This window comes from Dendropsophus ebraccatus, chromosome 1 (genome assembly GCF_027789765.1).
Source record: "Dendropsophus ebraccatus isolate aDenEbr1 chromosome 1, aDenEbr1.pat, whole genome shotgun sequence".
Classification (NCBI taxonomy): domain Eukaryota; kingdom Metazoa; phylum Chordata; class Amphibia; order Anura; family Hylidae; genus Dendropsophus; species Dendropsophus ebraccatus.
The window spans coordinates 37,735,115-37,753,111 of record NC_091454.1 but is presented as its reverse complement, the minus strand read 5'-3'; the positions used below and the strand labels follow the sequence as shown (position 1 = coordinate 37,753,111).

At 40.9% G+C, this 17,997-nt stretch overlaps 1 protein-coding gene across 2 annotated transcripts in view; it reads left to right on the top strand.

Annotated features, from left to right (window-relative positions):
* GABRB2 (gamma-aminobutyric acid type A receptor subunit beta2) overlaps nucleotides 1–17,997 on the top strand; it is a 276,962-nt gene that overhangs the window by 188,051 nt on the left and 70,914 nt on the right. For both annotated transcript variants that reach the window (XM_069954102.1, XM_069954100.1), the window contains exon 5: nucleotides 5,063–5,145. In XM_069954102.1, the coding sequence (XP_069810203.1) occupies nucleotides 5,063–5,145 (83 nt within the window). The remainder of the gene's footprint in view (nucleotides 1–5,062; nucleotides 5,146–17,997) is intronic.

Below are 17,997 nucleotides of genomic sequence, written 5' to 3'. Positions count from 1 at the left end.
GGGTGATGCCAAATATATAAATTTTTCTATTTATTTTGTTTATAAACTGGGAAAAGAGGGTTGATTTATTATTAATGAATTTTTTTTATTTGTTTAACCCAGTAATTTTAAGTTTATAACTATGCTAATCTCTCATAGAGATCAATGCAGTATACCTACACTGCACTGATATATGAGATCAGTGATCCATTGCTAAGGGCTACTGGAGTCCTAAGCAATGAAGTGATGATCTGGGATTAACACCATTATGTTGCAGAGCCCCAGCCCCACAACAAGAGCGAATCGCCCCTCTGTAATCGCATCATAGAGGGTGGGGGTTATCTGCCCACTAGACCACCATAAATTAGGCAGGCACAACGATCTGCCCACGCCCACCAATAACAGTGGTCCGTGGAGAACAGTGGTTCAGAGCAGGGTCACAGTGTGACCCCTCTCTGTACCCAGGGACCGACAACATGGCGTCAATATATGTCAAATGTCATTAAGTTTCTGTACACCTAACAATTGTACTGTAAGGTGGCCAATTCCTTTAACTGTTCTTGCTATTGTGCTTTATATAACCAGTTTAATCTGATGACAGATTTTCTGCTTTAGGTTCTTGTTTTTATTTCTTTTCACCATACCTGATTTTCCCTAGTTCTGTATTTGCCATACTTGTAGCAGCTCTCTGTTGATCCATCTTATGGGGGTTGCCTTCTGTATCATCTCTGTTTTACCACATGCCTAGGAAAGTATTTGTACAAATATTTTATTTATTAACATATTTATAACAAGAAATAGATTCATAAGAAATTAAGAACATACAAATGATCTGGATGTTCTGTATATCTTCACTGGTTGTTCTATTAATCTTTGTCTCCAAAAAGTCCTATAATAATAATAATAATAATAATAATAATAATGTGTTAGAAACCTCCAATACTTCAGTCTAGTATAAGATATTAAGTGAAAGAAAAGAAGGATAGATTGTTGGGGAGAGGGGGAGATGCAACTGCAGCTGCTCAGCCATTTTTTAGTAAAACGACAGACGGTTTAAAGCAGATTGGCATAAGCACGGTAGTGATCCCTTAGAGTGCATAGCAGCAGAAGGAGTCCGCTCATTGTGTAATTGTGTATTCAATGGAATGAGGATGAAAAAAACACATACTATGCAGGTTGGAATCAACATTTCTGCCTACTATAATCTAATATACAATATCCATTACAGATAAGGAGCAAATGTGTTCTTACTATGTGTAATGACAAGTACACTTTAAAAATCATTTACTTAAAGTGTAACATTAGAAAATAGCAATAAATGGATCGTTTGTCTAGGATCATCCTGAGCAAAATTCTGGAGTTTTCTTGGTGTGAAGCTTTCATCGCTTATAACACCTGCTACAATTTTTATAATAGATTCACTCAGTAGTGTTAGCATTTTTAATGCAGCATTAACATGCAGTTTGATAGCATGCAGTCTAAATAATGGAGCATTCATCAAAGTAATTTATGCACAGTTAATCAGTTTTCATCTTGTAAATTAGTGACTGCTAGTTTTAATTCTATGTTTTTAAAAAGGGATGTAGGTTATTGTCGACGTTACAGATCATCCTGGTTTCTTTGATGTTAGATAAAGAATATGAAATTAATGTTTACTCCTAGGTTATCATTTATCTATTATTTATCAAAAATCTCAGATTTTTTGCTGTATTTACTCTTATTTAGTATTCATTTATTATGTTTCTTTTATTATGTGCATGTTTGACTTCTCATTTCTTAAATGCTTAAATTTGACAGTCTATTAATATTAATTTAAAGAAAAATTGAAAATAAAAAATGGCAGGCAGAGAAAATAAAAAACAAGTAAAGTCACCCATCCTGAGCCTCTGTTGCCCCTCTCCCAGGTCCTGTTTTCAGCAGCCGCCTGTCAGCTTGAGCTGGAAACGAGGTGAACCACGTACCCGGCTCTCCTAGCTGCATTGTCATGGCCTGGCTGAGTGATGGCCTGCTCAGCCAGTCAGTGACTGGGGCAGTGTCCCTCCCCAGTCACTGATTGGCTGAGCGGACAATCACCCAGCCAGGTATGTGACGTTGCAGATAGGAGAGATGCAGAACACTGGTAGCTGTCAACGGAACCGAGAAGCAGGCACAAGCAAGCACTTGTTTGTTATTTTCCAGCGCCCCCCCCCCCCCCTTCTGCCTGTATTTTTACTTTTTTTGTGTGGGACTTCTCCTTTAAAAGAACGTGTGTGTGTGCGTGTGTGTGTGTGTGTGTGTGTGTGTGTGTGTCTGTGTGTGTGTGTAAATCGTTCTTAGCACATCAATGATAGATCTTGTCAGCTTTATAAGTCTCCTTGATGACAGGTATTGGTAATCCTTGTGGTCTGAGAGTAACCGTTTCCAAAAAATGTTGGTTATCTTGTAAAACATTCTGCTGAATCAGATGTCAATTCATGTTAATTGTTTAGAGACACTTCTGGAAACACTTATTCTGTATCTTTTTTTAGCATTGAGATTTTTAAACCCAACAGTGTTCTTCCTTTACCTCCTCCAAGGCAAAAATAGGCTGAAAAGGAAATTTTTAAGTATAAAGAGTAAAGGTTTACTAGATGACAAGACAGGAATCAAGGTCAGATGGATGAAGGTTGGCACAAATCTTTGTTTATTGTGTCAGAGTCAATATTAAGAGCAGGAAGTAACTTCAGAGTCAATTCTGTTGTGTCTCTCATGCCAACTTTTTGTAAGGGATTACTTTGTATTACATCATACAGAATAGCTTTCAAACAATTATCTTTATTCCAAGATGAGCGCAGTGTTAATATCCATTGACAAAGGTCTCATCTTCCACATTTGTCATTAGCAATATTTAAATTAGCTACAAGGCTGAAGATATAATATTCTTCTCTGACTCATTAGTTCTGATTCGACATGATAACAGGTAACCATAACCTCTTCCTTAATTGAATGAAGATTTTTTTTATCTTGCTTTTATCCATAAAGCTTAGTTTAGAAAAGTGTAAAGACAGGTTAACCTAATGATGTTTCACATCTTACTCATTGAGTACTCAAAGCCTGATAGAAGTAGTGTTTACAGACACTTTGTCAGTCACTGGAGCTCGATGACTACATTAGGTCAAGTACTGTTCACTGGAAAAATAATACAAACTCAATTCTGAAGGCTAAATATATATTCTCTTTGGTGCTTTAATTTATCCATCCATATGATCGGTACAAAAAGTTCATAAATATATACTATGTATTTGTATAAAATAAAATTTCTGATGTGTTTATATAGAGTAGAGTAGATAGGAAGAAAGATGTATACCTTATGTTCACATATATAAAGTTTTTACTTGAGGTTGTTCAAATGGTTTCAGGTAATACTTGTCCTAATTGATCATGGTTCATGGAGTATGTGACATATTAAGCCACACAGGGCACATACACTTTGTGACCACCATGAATCTTACTATTGGTATAACAGTAATGTTAACAGTGCTAAACGTTACATCTAACTGCTTATATATCATGCTATATATCATACATATAGTGCTGTTGTTTATGGTAGTTGTTGAATGTCGGTATCTTGTGAGCACTGTTTAGTGATATTGTATTGACTTAAAATTTAAAGGGGTTGACCTATGAAAATTATTAGAGGTAATTTACTAGGATGGCATTTCATATAAGAAAAATCCACCAGTGCACTCATGAGCTATGTTCCCACTTTGGGAACATATCGGGTAAAAGTGTTGGTCTTGTTAAATAGATGGCCTCTAATGATAATCAGTATTAGTGGCTGTCTATGTTACAAGATGGCTGCCTTCCCCCATATATTCCCCGAGTCAGTGGCGTAGAGACTGGGTAGGTAGCTGCTATGGGGCCCGTGCAGGAAGGGGGCCCGGGGGAAAAAGTAAGAGCCATTGTGTGTTCTTCTGCTTAACCCCTAATGTACTGCAGTATGTCAATGACTCAATGTTCTCTTACATGCTGCAACATAATAAAGGGTTAACAAGCAGAAGACAAAGAGATCTCTGCTTCAATGCTCTTATAACCTGACCTAGGGCTGCCGCAATCAAGTAGTAGAATGTGCGGAGGTCAGGGGTTATAAGTGCACCAGCAGTAAAGCAGATATCTCCTTGTCTTCTGAAAACTGGGTCACTTACACACTGCAGTACAAAAGGGGTTAAGCAAAAGTCAGTCTGCTCCTCCACCTATTTACTTCACTATAAGGGCTTCTAATTAACTCTTACAGTTAAAAACAGTGGAATGAAAGAGCAAGCAGCCATTGGCTCTCTACTCTACCAGTCACTCTTGTGGCTGCAGCCAGGATTCTGCTTCTGGCCACAAGAGGTTTAACTATTTGGCTACATCACAGAGTGTATATATATATATATATATATATATATATATTCCAAAACAAGCAAAAAGTTTTTCCTAAATGACGTTATCCAGATGTAATTTATACTAATCATTGTAGTCTATTTTGGTAACCATGCCATTTTATTCTCTTTTGCCTTCAACATTTTGCGTTAGTGGAAATTAATTGAACAATGCTGTCTATGTTTTGAAGTCAATCATTAAAATCATCCTCATACTAGGCCTGGCACTGAAAAGGACCTTATTATGTTTTGTTTTGACGACAATTAATGTTTTCGGTCGGTCTTGGAGCAATCCGTCTCTTCAAACGCCATTGAGTAACATTTTAATTAATGTGTCTGTTATACAGTGATATCTGAAACCATATCACAAACTTTCATTATTTGACGTTAAAACATTCAGCGTTTTGTGTTGTCTTCAAGGGTTTCTGTCAGCTTCTCACATAATGATCACATAATGAAAGTCATGTCTGCATCATGTTGACCTGTTTGAAAAAACACATTTGTATTGACCAATTGACTTTCCTGTTAATGTAATCAGTTCTTCCTTTTCTTTGGCTGTTCCTTTGCTCCTATCATGAAATAATAAGTGTTATTTTTCACAAAATATTGAATAATGTTTATATTTCATTAGCAATGGATTTCACAACTGTAATAATTCATGGTCTGTGTTATATAATTCATGATCTATGTTATTTTCTTTCTAGGATAACTACCACTGCTGCATGCATGATGGACCTTCGGAGATATCCACTAGATGAACAAAACTGCACGTTAGAAATCGAAAGCTGTAAGTAACTCTGTCTTCACTTTGTTTTATTGCTCTTGACAAGTATTGAAATACAATTTAACAAGGGACTTCATTTTATGGAATTCATTTTTAGTGTAACTTCACACCATGTTTACGGGGGGGGGGGGGGAGAGAATCTCCCAATGTATATGCAGATGGGGCCATGGATTGACATGGAATACATCAGGATCCCGCAGCTCTGTTGTACTGAAAAATTTTGTTGAACTTCTCAAGCAAATCTAAATTTTGGCACATGTATGCAGCTGCAGAGGTATATACAGTAGTTGTGCATGCCTGTCGGGACCTTTGCATTCTAGTTGTGCTGTAAATATATAATCTTCCTACTGGTGAGCCATGATCTACCGATTTTGATCTACTTGTCTTGTTGTCAGAATACTTTAACCCCTTAACGACATCGGGCGTACCCATACGCCCCCGTTGCCTGGGCTTTAACGCAAACGGGCGTATGGGTACGCCCGATGTTTCCCCGATCGCTGCGTGTTCACACACAGCGGTCGGGGAAGATGACCTGCTATAAATCATAGCAGGCCATCATAGCTTCACGGCACGGGGGTGGTTAACACCCCCCGTGCTTACGATCGCCGCTATAGGCTGATCAATTCAGATCAGCCAATAGCGGCGATCGGAACCTTTCCGGGTCATCGGTGACCCGATGACCCGGAAAAAAATGGCGGTCGGTGCTGTCCGAGGACGGCACCGACCGCCATTACTGTAAAAAGTAATGGTGATCGCCGTGCCACCGGCCCGATCGCCGTGAACGGCCGGCCGCCCGTTCACGGCGATCGGGCCGGTGGCACGGCGATCAGAGTCCCACAATATAGTAAATACCTGCCCTGGACCCCTCAGCTAGGTAGCCGAGGGGTCCAGAGCAGGTATTTGTACATTACTCACCTGTCCCGGGCTCCTGATCGGCGTCTTCCGGGTTCGCGGCGTCCTCCGTCATTCCGTTCGGTCTTCGGGTCTTTCCGGCGGTCCCCGTCGTCTTCTCTCGGCTATTTTCGGCTCCAGCCTCGTCATTTTCCGGATTTTGCGCTCTGCTGCCCCCTAGCGGCTGATATGTGTAATACACTTATCAGCAGCTACAGGGATATTCTGAATGTAGAAAAAGGTTTTTTTTTTTTTCCAAATTTTTTTTTTTCTATTTTCCGCACCCTATCGCCGCTGAGTGTTGATCAGCATCGCACGAAAGTGCGCTGCTAATCAGCAACTCCTCCTTTTTGGCGTAGGGTGTTTTTTTTCTATATCCTACTGCCACGGTCTGCTTATAAGTGCCGCACATAAGTGCGGCATTTATCAGCAACTCCTTTGTTGGCGTAGGTTTTTTTTTTATACTTACTGTAAAAAAACACGTAAAAAACACTACATTACACCACACTACATTGAATAAAGTTTGACACTACACCACTACATACCCCATATACCAATCCCCGTATAAAGATGGCCCCCAGGGTGTTTTCGGCGTCAGAGGGATACGTTATTATTACCTCCGACACCGAAACAGCCAGTGAGGATGAATGGGGGGGATCCTTCTTTCCTCCATTCATCCTCATCATCCAGTGACGTGTCTGGGGGTAGCGTAGCGTATGCTGCCTCCCAGACACGTCTTTTCCGCCAGTACCGTCCCAATAAGAGATCACAGTATGGTGTGAAATTCTACAAACTCTGTGAGCGTACCTCAGGGTACACTTACAGATTTAGGGTACGTGCACACTGCGGAATGGCAAAGGATAACCCTTTGTGCATTCCGCAGCTGGCACCCGCCGGCGGACTAATGCGGGCGCATGTCTCTACCCGTGTCATAGACTCCAATCTATGCACGGGCGGAATCCGTCGTCCATCCAAAGAATGAACACGTTGGACGGAGAGCGGAATCCGCCCGTGCATAGAATGGAGTCTATGACACGGACGGAGACGTGCGCCTGCATCAGTCCGCCGGCGGGTGCCAGCTGTGGAATGCACGAAGGGTTATCTTTCGCGATTCCGCAGTGTGCATGTACCCTTAGAGTGTATGTAGGAAGGGACACCCGAATCCAGCCCCCAGATGCCCCCTCCCCCCCCCATCCTCGGAGTTAGTGGGAAGATCGTCCGGGAACTGATCTTCCCACTGCTGGATAAAGGTTACCACCTGTACGGGGATAACTTTTATACCAGCACTCCCTCTTCCGGTCCCTCGCTGCCCGAGCTACTGTAGCTTGCGGCACGATACGAAAATATCAGAAGCAGTAATAAAGCCCTAATATTTAGCAGCCATGGAGCGGACCCAGCGCTTCTGGATATGAAGGACCCCGTATCGCACCAGGGCAACATTTTCCAGGTGACGTCCCCCACACAGGAGAACAGGAGACGCCAGAAGAAGTGCAGAGTGTGGGGTAACAGGGGGATCAGGAAGGACACCATTTTCCAGTGTGACGCCTGTCCTGATCACCCCGGCCTCTACATACTGGATCGCTCCAAGGCGCACCACACGTCACTGGGGTTCTACATTATCTAAATTCTGTCCCTTATTCCTATTTCAGGGGTCACGTTGATCCAGGGATTATTCTGGTCGCCATTATGGAGTCGGGAAGGAATTTTTCCCCTGTGATGAGGCTACTGTCGTCTGCCTCACGAGGATTTTTTGCCTTCCTCTGGATCAACACAGGTTGAGTTTGATGGACACCTGTCATTTCCAACCTTATAAACTAATAATTGGCCTAATACCCCCAAATAAATTAGAATTGTCCCTTTTCCCCAGCTAAGTAGGTATGGCCGCCATTCCCATTAGAGGATGCCATGATGCAATTACAAAGCCTCTGTGCGGCCAGGACAGTAGAAACCCCCCACAAGTGACCCCATTCTGGAAACTACACCCCATAAGGAATCTAATAAGGGGGGCAGCGGGGATATGGCCCCCTGGTGACGGCCACATTTGGGACGTGAAAGTGAAAAAAATTGTATTTTTTATTTTCTCGGCACATGTTCTACGTAAGTGCCCGTCACCAGGGGGGTCCATATGCTCACTGCACCCCTTGTTAGATTCCTTATGGGGTGTAGTTTCCAGAATGGGGTCACTTGTGGGGGGTTTCTACTGTCCTGGCAGCACAGGAGCTTTGTAATTGCGACATGGCCTCCATCCTCCATTCCAGCCTCTAAATGGCGCTCTGTCCCTTTGGTGACTTGCCCTGTGCCCATATGGCACATTATGCCCACATGTGGGGTATTTTCGTTCTCAGGGGACACTACCCTACACGTTTTGTGTTCATTTTCTTTTTTAACCCCTTGTGGAAATGGAAAAAAATCAAGGCTAGACCAACATTTAGTGTAATTTTTGTAAAATTTTTACTCTAAATTATTAATCTTGTCATGTTTTTTCATTTTCACAAGGGGTTAAAAGATAAAAAAAAACATTTAATGTGTAGAGCAATTTCCCCTGAGTACGGAAATACCCCACATGTGGACATAAAGCGCCATGCGGGTGCAGGGTAAGCCTCCGAAGGGAAGAAGCGCCATTTGGTTTTTGAAGGCTGGATTTGGATGGAATGGATTTCGAGGGGCCATGTTGCATTCAAAAGGCCTCTGTGTTGCCAAGACAGTTGAAACCCCCCACAAGTGACCCCATTATGGAAACTACACCCCTCAAGGAATGTAACAAGGGGTGTAGTGAGCATATGGACCCCACTGGTGACGGGCACAAATGTGGAACAATGTGGCGTGAAAATGAAATATTACATTTTTTACACTATGATGTTGGTTTAGCCTTGAATTTATCATTTTCACAAGGGGTTAAAAGAGAAAAAAACACACAATATGTGTAGAGCAATTTCCCCCAAGTCCGTAAATACCCCACATGTGGACATAAAGCACCATGTGGGCGCAGGGCAAGCCTCCGAAGGGAAGGAGCGCCATTTGGATTTTGGAGGTTGGATTTGGCTAGAATGGATGATGAACGCCATGTCGCATTTACAGAGCCCTCGTGGTGCCAAAACTCTGGAAACCCCCCACAAGTGACCCCATTCTGGAAACTGCACCCCTCAAGGAATCTAACAGGGGGGGAAAAGAGGATATGGACCCCTTGATGACGGGCACATTTGTGCCATGAAAGTGAAAAAATGAAATTTTTCCCTTTCACGTCACATTGTTCCACATTTGTGCCCGTCACCAGTGGGGTCCATATGCTCACTGCCCCCCTTGTTAGATTCCTTGAGGGGTGTAGTTTCCAGAATGGAATCACTTGTGGGGGGTTTCCAGTGTCTTGGCAGCACGAGGGCTCTGTAAATGCGACATGGCCCTTGAAATCCTTTTCAGTGAAATTCAGCTTCCAAAAGCCAATTGGCGCTCCTTCCCTTTGGAGGCTCGTCCTGCGCCCCCTTGGCACTTTATCGCCACATGTGGGGTATTTCTGTACTCGGGAGAAACTGCGCTACACATTTTTTGTCTTTTTTTGCCTCTTATCCCTTTAAGAAAATGAAAAATTGAAGGCTAGTGTAAAAAATAAATTTTTCTTTTTTCACGCCATATTGTTCGGAAAATCTGTGAAGCACCTGTGGGGTCCAGATGCTCACCGCACCCCTTGTTACATTCCTTGAGGGGTGTAGTTTTCTGATTGGTGTCCCTTTAGGGGTGTTTTTTAGGTTTTGACACCCCAGAGCCTCTGCCAACCTGAAGTGGTACAGTCAAAAATGACCAAATATAACGGAGGCGTTGAAATTCACTAGGCGCTCCCTTATATCTGAGGCTTGTGGTTGCGTCGAATAGCGCAATAGGGCCACATATGGAGTATTTCTATAAACTGCAGAAACGGGGCAATAATTATTGGGGTGCATTTCTCTGGTAATAGGTTTATAATTATGAAAAATATTGGATTACAATAAAATTTCTGCACAGAAAATTAAAATTTTCAAATTCCTTACACACTTAGCTTTTATTTCTGTGACTCCCCTAAAGGGTTAAAACACTTTCTGGATGTGCTTTTGCAGAGTTTGGGGGGTGCAGTTTCTGAAATGGGGTGCTTTGTGGGGCTTTCTAACATACAGGCCCCTCAAATACACTTTAAACCTGAACAGGTCCCTAAAAATATCTGATTTTGAAATTTGACTGAAAATTTGGAAATTTGCTGCTAATGTTTTAAGCTCCCTATTGTGTAAAAAAAATGAAAAATAGTTTAATAAATGCCGCCAACATAAAGTAGACATGATGCTAATGCTATTTAATATATAATTTATGTGGTATAACCACTTTCTGTATACGCAAAAAAGTTTCAAAGTTGGAAAAATGCATTTTTTCACATTTTTTCACATTATTTGGTTTTTTTTCATAAAGATTTGTTATGAGTATCGACTCCAATTTACCAGAAATGTAAAGTACAATATGTCACGAGAAAACAATCTCAGAATCAGCCGGATAGGTAAAAGCATCCCGAAGGTATTAATGACTAAAGTGACACTGGTCATATTCGTAAAATTTGTCTCTGTCATTAAGGCCATTTCAGGCTCTGTCCTTAAGGGGTTAAAGCACTGAGAAGAGAACACAGAACATGAGATTCCTACCAAAGGGCTATGTCAGCAAATATCAATCATACATCAGTCTACCAAGCTTTAACATTGAATTGTGAATGTTTCTGAAGGCAAGAGCTACATTATCACGTTCAGCGCAATGCATATCTGCAGTTGGGTTGCTCCAAATTCTGCCAGTTTGGCTTACAGCTAAATTATTTAACTTTGGTTTCTTCTTCACCCTTAGTTGTGAGCTTATCATCTTGGTCTGTCATTGAAGATAGCACCATGGAGGTGTCTTTGGTTTTATGTTGGAATATGGCCAATGACCTAACTTTTATTAACATTAAAAAGAAGCTAATTATTTTTACAAGGTTGGACTATGTTCTACCACTTATATATAAGATGTTCTCTCCGATCCATCTAATTCTAATTACAAAAAAATACAGTAAACGCCCTCTCCCCCCAATAACAAATTCATTTTGGGCATGTGTTCATGTAAAGTCTTTATTTTTTAATGCGTTGATTGGGATTAGTATCCATTCTTTTATATAAACCTATTTTGATTTTTTTTACCATTGACAAGCTGCCATGCTAAGAAGTTTGAGGAACAGATTAATGTGACAACTAGAACTCTTATCATTTACTATAAGCTATAACTGGTTGCAAAGCTAATTGATTAGGTTTTTACTTTGAAACATGATGAAAATGGAAGTAATCCTTCTCAAGGATTGTTAGAAAACCTTAAGGGTTTTTTTTTGTTTAGAAAAAATCTAAAATACCATATGTATTACTCAAAACAGAAGAATCAATACATCTGTGCATCTCATGTACAAACGATTGATTATCATTGGAACTGTGTAATGATCTTCCATGTGGGACAACTCCAGGGCACTTTTTTTAAGGTTTCACAAAATACTTTATCACAGCTGACTGCTTCGTGTTTCAGCAGAAGGACACACTTCCAGCTTATTTTTGGGAAGTACTTCTAGGGATGAGTGGGTTTTTTTAGGTATGATTCCATGAAACAATAAGTTGAATTCAATTCTGATTTGTATTTAAAAGTGCCCAATAGTCCTGCAAGGCTTGCTAGCATATGCCACTTAGATAACATCTTAAGTATGATTTTTAGTGACAAATCGTTTAAAGGGCCTTTTTCCCCTGTGAAATTGCACTGCACTTGTCCTTGAGTTATTTCTGGAACAATAATTGAGCCCCATTTACTTTGTAATGCCAGACTATGCTCATAGATAATGTGGTTTTGGAGGGGAAAATGACACATTTGTTTTAATTCTCAATCTCTATTTAGACAATATGCCATAAATATTTATTACACAGGGCTGGAAGCTCTGGTACTCCCATTTATTGGAAGCTTGGATGTACTATCATACTTATTCATTAAATTAATATGGCATTGGCGGCTTTAGTAATGGAAATGAAGAGAGATGTTGTGGGTGTTTCGTAAGCATGGCAGCTAATGGCCGATTTACGTCTACAAACATGATACCTATAAAAATGATACCTATGCAGATCACAAACTGCAGATCACATTGAAAGAAATATAGATGGAAAATAATGTAGTTATAAAGTCAAAATAGAGAGATTTAGAAGTAGTAAAGCATAAAATATACTATTCATACTGACCCACAGAATATAAATAACCTGCAAGTTTTAACGCATGTAAAAATTTACCAATTTACAATTGGCTCCTCAAAAAGAAGAAAAAGGAAAAAAAAAGATGAACAAGTTAATGAGTTATGGCTATTAGAAGGAGAGAAGGAAAAAAAAGGAAAATTTTCTGTGACCTTAAACAGGTTGTCCTTGTTAAATTGATAGTTGCTGGTTAGAGATGAGCGAACCGGGTTCGGGTTCGAGTCGATCTGAACCGGAACGTTTGGTATTTGATTAGCTGGGGCTGCTGAACTTGGATAAAGCTCTAAGGTTGTCTGGAAAACATGGATACAACCAATTACTATATCCATGTTTTCCACATAGCCTTAGGGCTTTATCCAAGTTCAGCAGCCACATCAAATGTCGAAAGTTCAGGTTCGGATAGACTCGAGCATGCTCAAGGTTCGCTTATCTCTATTGCTGATCCTTGCAAGGCTTCGGTGGACATGTCAGTAATGTATACTTACCTGTCCCACTCCCCCGCAGCTGCTGTATTTTGGGCCGCCCGATCTCCTCTCTTGTCAGTGGTTTAGAACCATCATGTGAAGTGGCAGTCCCTCTGGAAATGGCCGGTCATCACAGACAGTATAGGATATATGCTAACAGGCCATTTCCGGAGGGAGTGGCACGTCACTTGATGTTTGCAAAACACTGACAGCAGCTCAGAGGGGGCAGCCAGGATCTGGCAGCTATGGAGGAACGGGACAGGTAAATTTACATTACTGAAATGTTCCGCGCAAGATCCACAATTATCTAATTATTCCAGACATATAAGGGGTTTATATGAATGTATTTAACATAAATAAAGAATATATCTTTGAAGTTTGAACAGCTATTATAATGGTTCCTATTCTAGGAGTTTTATTTTCTGAATATGACACATTTCCGTTCTCACCCTGACACTTGAGCTCTACAAGAACACGCCATGTGTCCTTCCTATAAAACTGTAACTTACATGCTGAATGACTCTCTTAATATTAACACTTAGGATAGGGACAGAACATAATGCTGCAGAAATAACAATGAAAGTCATCCTAAGACCCATAATACATTTACGTCATTGACCTGCAAAGAAAAAAACTTTTCTTTGTGAGTCATTATTGATTCACCTTGCCCTGAGTCCTCCCTTAGCTTCCTGTTGGAAATATCTTTCCCATAGCTTTCAAGGTTTTTAATGGAGTGAATATTTAATTTTCACATTTATCAGCATCTAAACCAAAAGAACTGATATTTTTGTCAACAGTTAACTGCAGAACATAATAGCATGGGAAATTGTGGCTGAGGCTTGCTGCAAGCAACGCTTGCTAATGCTAAAGCTATGCGAGGTGATTGTCTTTCACAAGTGAAATTTGATGGGATTAGCTGTGTTAGACAGGCATATTATCCATATTTGTCCTATAAAGGAAAAAAAGAATGTTTCTAGACAGGTTTTCTCTGCTCATCACATTGTATTTATAACGCTACATTATTTAATGTATGGTTATTATGGTGGCTTATCTGTTCAAAGCAACACTGAGATAGTGAAACAAAGACTTAAATTCATAGAAAAAGGAGAAATGGAGAAAAAAAGATACAATACATTAACTGTTTTTTTTTCTTGGAGTACTGAGAATATTAATTATGTTATATAGTACTATCTCTATTGGTGCTCTTGCTGATATTACATCTTATTGTAGTACAGAAAAAGCATTATTTGTCTAAATTATATTGTAAAGTTTCTACAGAGACCTGGAATTAGGAGGACAATAGTGGTTCCTGGTTATTTTAATTCCCACAAATTCCCATAAGTTACTGCCATGAATATAAAACTGTTTTCTTATAACTGTAATACAGTTACATTTTAATGTCTATGTTAGAAGGGACACAATCGTGATGATCCCAACCATTTTTTTTAAAGGAGTTAGTCAGGATTTGAGAAAACACGGCTACTTTACCGAGATTGTGTGGGGTATTTCAATTAAATGGGTTATCCAGCGCTACAAAAACAAAAACACTTTCTTCCAGAGACAGTCCCACTCTTGTCTCCAGCATGGGCGGGGTTTTGTTGCTCAGTTCCATTGAAATGAATGGAGCTTAATTGCAAACTGCACCTGAACTGGAGACAAAAGTCGTGTTGTCTCTGAAAGAAAGTGGCCATGTTTTTGTAGCACTGGATAACCCCTTTAAAGCCAAATCTAACCTGCTGATGTCTCCCTATTGTAAATGTAGTGCTACCCAGAGGGATATCTGGCTAGTCCTGTGTTTTGAGACTCTTAAATAAGGCTCCACTGGTTCGTCTTTGCATGTTCTGCAATGCACCTAGGATTTCACTGTATTGAGCGCTTTAGCCAGCAGTCAGCAGTGTTATCTTTGGCTGGTCTGATTGAGGTCGGTGATCTGTTTCCCATAAGGATGAAGGTAAGGGTCTTACCCTTATTGTCAACATCATTTCCATGTATTTAGTATTTATATCCACAGGCAAATCGGGTGCTTCAGAGAACTGAGGGTGGGACTACTGCCCCTAGAGCACTGATCCTGGAGGCAGATAGGCTATCCCCTTAAAATCAAAGTGATCGAAGATTTGGCCCCATAATTGTAGTGTGTTCTGGTCAATTAAACCAGTAAAATGTGGTTAATGTACCTTAAATCGGTAGAGAAATGTAGAACCTCCACACTGATAAATTATATGGAAGGACGTTGAGGTTTTAACACTTTGACTACCAGTGACACTTTTTATATACACATCCTGACAGCCAAGAAACCTATTGACCATGAAATTGTCAATCACATACTTTGGTACTCTGCAATGTCAAAGAGTCACATAGAAATAAGATTTTCCCAATCCGTCAGTGATTCCAGTAAATGGTTTGAGAAAATAACTATGGCTGGGTCAGCGGTATAGAGAAAATTGTTCTGTTTAAATGAACATTCTGTGCCCAAATGATTCTTGTAAAAGAAGTTGTAGCATGTAAGGCCTGCAATGGCTGTCGCCAGAAGAATAGATAGGTAATAAAAACTACCAAAATATATATAATTTATGAAAAGGTCAAGGGGTCACCTTACAGGAGAACCCCTGTCCCCATGTTGTCTTGGAACCATCTCTCTCCTACTGTAAAGAGCGGCTTCTTCTCTATCTGAGGGAATAAGCACTGTGTAAAAATGTACCCTCTGTGTGGCTCTGCAGCTTTTCCATTAGCTAACAGTTGACCATCATGGAATTCATCAGCCAAATAGCTATTCACAAGAGCAATTGTTCTCTGAAGAAAAGTTGTCCAGTTAGGATAAGAATAATGGCACCAATTAATATGCACTACATAAGAGAAGAAAAGACCACAGAGCTGGACTCTAGTTTTGCTTCCCCTTCCCCAATAATTCATAGAAGCTGACTTTTGGAGAGTATCACTGGAGAAAAAAGATGGGATTGTCACCAAAGTGTTCTTTAAAATTCAAGTTAATTGTAAAAAAAATTGGTGCATACTGAACTAATCCCTTCTTTAGGGAAGACATGAATAAAGTTCCCTACTGGTGTTTTTCACTTTTTTGTGAAACTGTCAGCAACTTACCTGACCGCGCTCCAGCATCGTCTGTCCCGGCTGGAGCGCAGCGCCGCCCTCCTCGGCAGGGCCGGGTGACGTCACGGAGACCCGATGGCGTCCCTAGTAACCAAGGGAGCCGCGGGTCTCGCGTCAGTAAGCGTCACCCGGCCGAGCAGCTGAGTGCTGTTGTACTCAGGCTGAGTGACGGATCTCTCTGCCACTCAGCCTGCAGTGCACCAGCTGCAATGTGGCTGGATTCAGGAGGCCGGACCAATCAGTCTTTGGTCCGGGCTCCTGATCCAGTATAAAGTGTAGTAAGTGCCAGTTGCAAATCGCTGGCTATTAGGTTAATCCCTGGTCCCAGCTTCCCCGTGTCTACTCCTGCGAACCCCGTCCTAATTCCTTTCTGCCCGACCTACTGTTATTCTGACCTCCACCTGACCTGTGACTATTCTCTGTATTACCGATTCTGTACTGCGTTACTCGTGTGGTTTGACCCGGCTTGTTTACTACTCTTTATTGTGTCTTGTTTGTCCGTCTTGTTCAGTGTTTCACGTACGTAGCGTAGGGATCGTCTTCGTGGTTGTCCGCGACCGCCTAGGGTCGATTGAGGCAAGCAGGCAGGGTCAGTGGGTGGATTCAGTTTAGGGCCCACTGTCTCTTGTCCTGTCCGTATTGCTAGTCCTGACAGAAACCTTGGAAACCTTGGATTTCGAGCATAGTTTTGTCCGGGAACAAGGTTGTAATCCAGATCACTCATATCAAAGCAAATATTCCCACAAGAAATAAGTAAAACAAAGATGATTTGTTTTAAACCCAAATATAATATTTTTTTTATACTGTATGTACTAAAAATACTAACACGTACTGCTCCATGCACAAGGCAAAAATATATCAAAGATAATATAAAAGAAATAAATAAATACCTCTATTTTCTACTGGACACAGGGATGGGTCCACATGAACACTAAACTGGACCTGTGTGACCCCTTTTGAAGGAGCAAGTACTGTATGTGCACCACATATTTTACCCTGTCCGCTACATCCAGAAGCATTTGCCTGGCTTCTCCTCACTGTGTAAACCCCCAATCCACCCATCTATAGCTGAATAAACTTACACATAGAGTACTCCATGTCAGTAACAGGAGGGCAGTGGGGTGGGCGGGGCTTGTGTTGTGAGGTGAGCGAGATTTGTGTTGTGGGTGGAACTTGTTCTGTGTGGTGGGTGGGGCTTAGAAAAGGAAATCCCCTATTTTTTTTCCTTTTATAGAGGTGCAGCAGGGAACTGGCAATGAGGGAGCTGGCTAACTGTGTGTGACACTGGCTGCCAGAATGTAAGAATGTTTCAGAGAACACTACCAGATTGAGCTGCAGCAAAAAGATTGGTAAACATAGGTCTAGAACTAGATCTTCCACACAGAAAAATTATGCACAGCACAGATGTCGAGACTCACTAGAGAACTCTCTGGTGGGCCCCAAAGTCTATGATATACTGCAGTCTGAGTGGGCTTTTCCATTACCCCAGACACCAGGGGAGTTTGTATAATAAATTTTTTCTCTGTAACCATTTTAGAATTGTTTAAAGGGGTTATCCAGCGCTACAAAAACATGGCCACTTTTCCCCCTCTCATGTCTCCAGATGGGGTGGGGTTTCAAACTCAGTTCCAAGTAAATGGAACTTAATTGCAAACCTCACCTGGCCTGGAGACAAGAGAGGGGGGGAAATGGCAATGTTTTTGTAGCGCTGGATAACCACTTTAAATATGTGAGCTAATCTTGCATAAGGCTCGCAAACCACATTACTGGTAATTCAAGGTTTCACTGTTCTCTGCACAAACTCTTCTTCAAAAAGACTGACAACAATCCTCTTTTTTCTTCACAGAATGGAATAGACATAAGTAATACAATTTATTTCCCTATAAAGTGTGAATACTGGGCCGCTCACAACGCCTCAAAAAAAAAAAAAAAAAAAAAAAATATATATATATATATATGTTCTGTTATCCTTGGTCTATAGTCAACTCCAAAACTCTAACCGACCTACGAGGAGACATATATTCTTCTTCTAACTTCTGTAGATTTATTTTCTCTCATACAGTGTGCATGTTAAGGAAATTCCTGAAAAATATATCGTATGCAGTATCTTAGGGCCATATTACACAGGACGATTATCG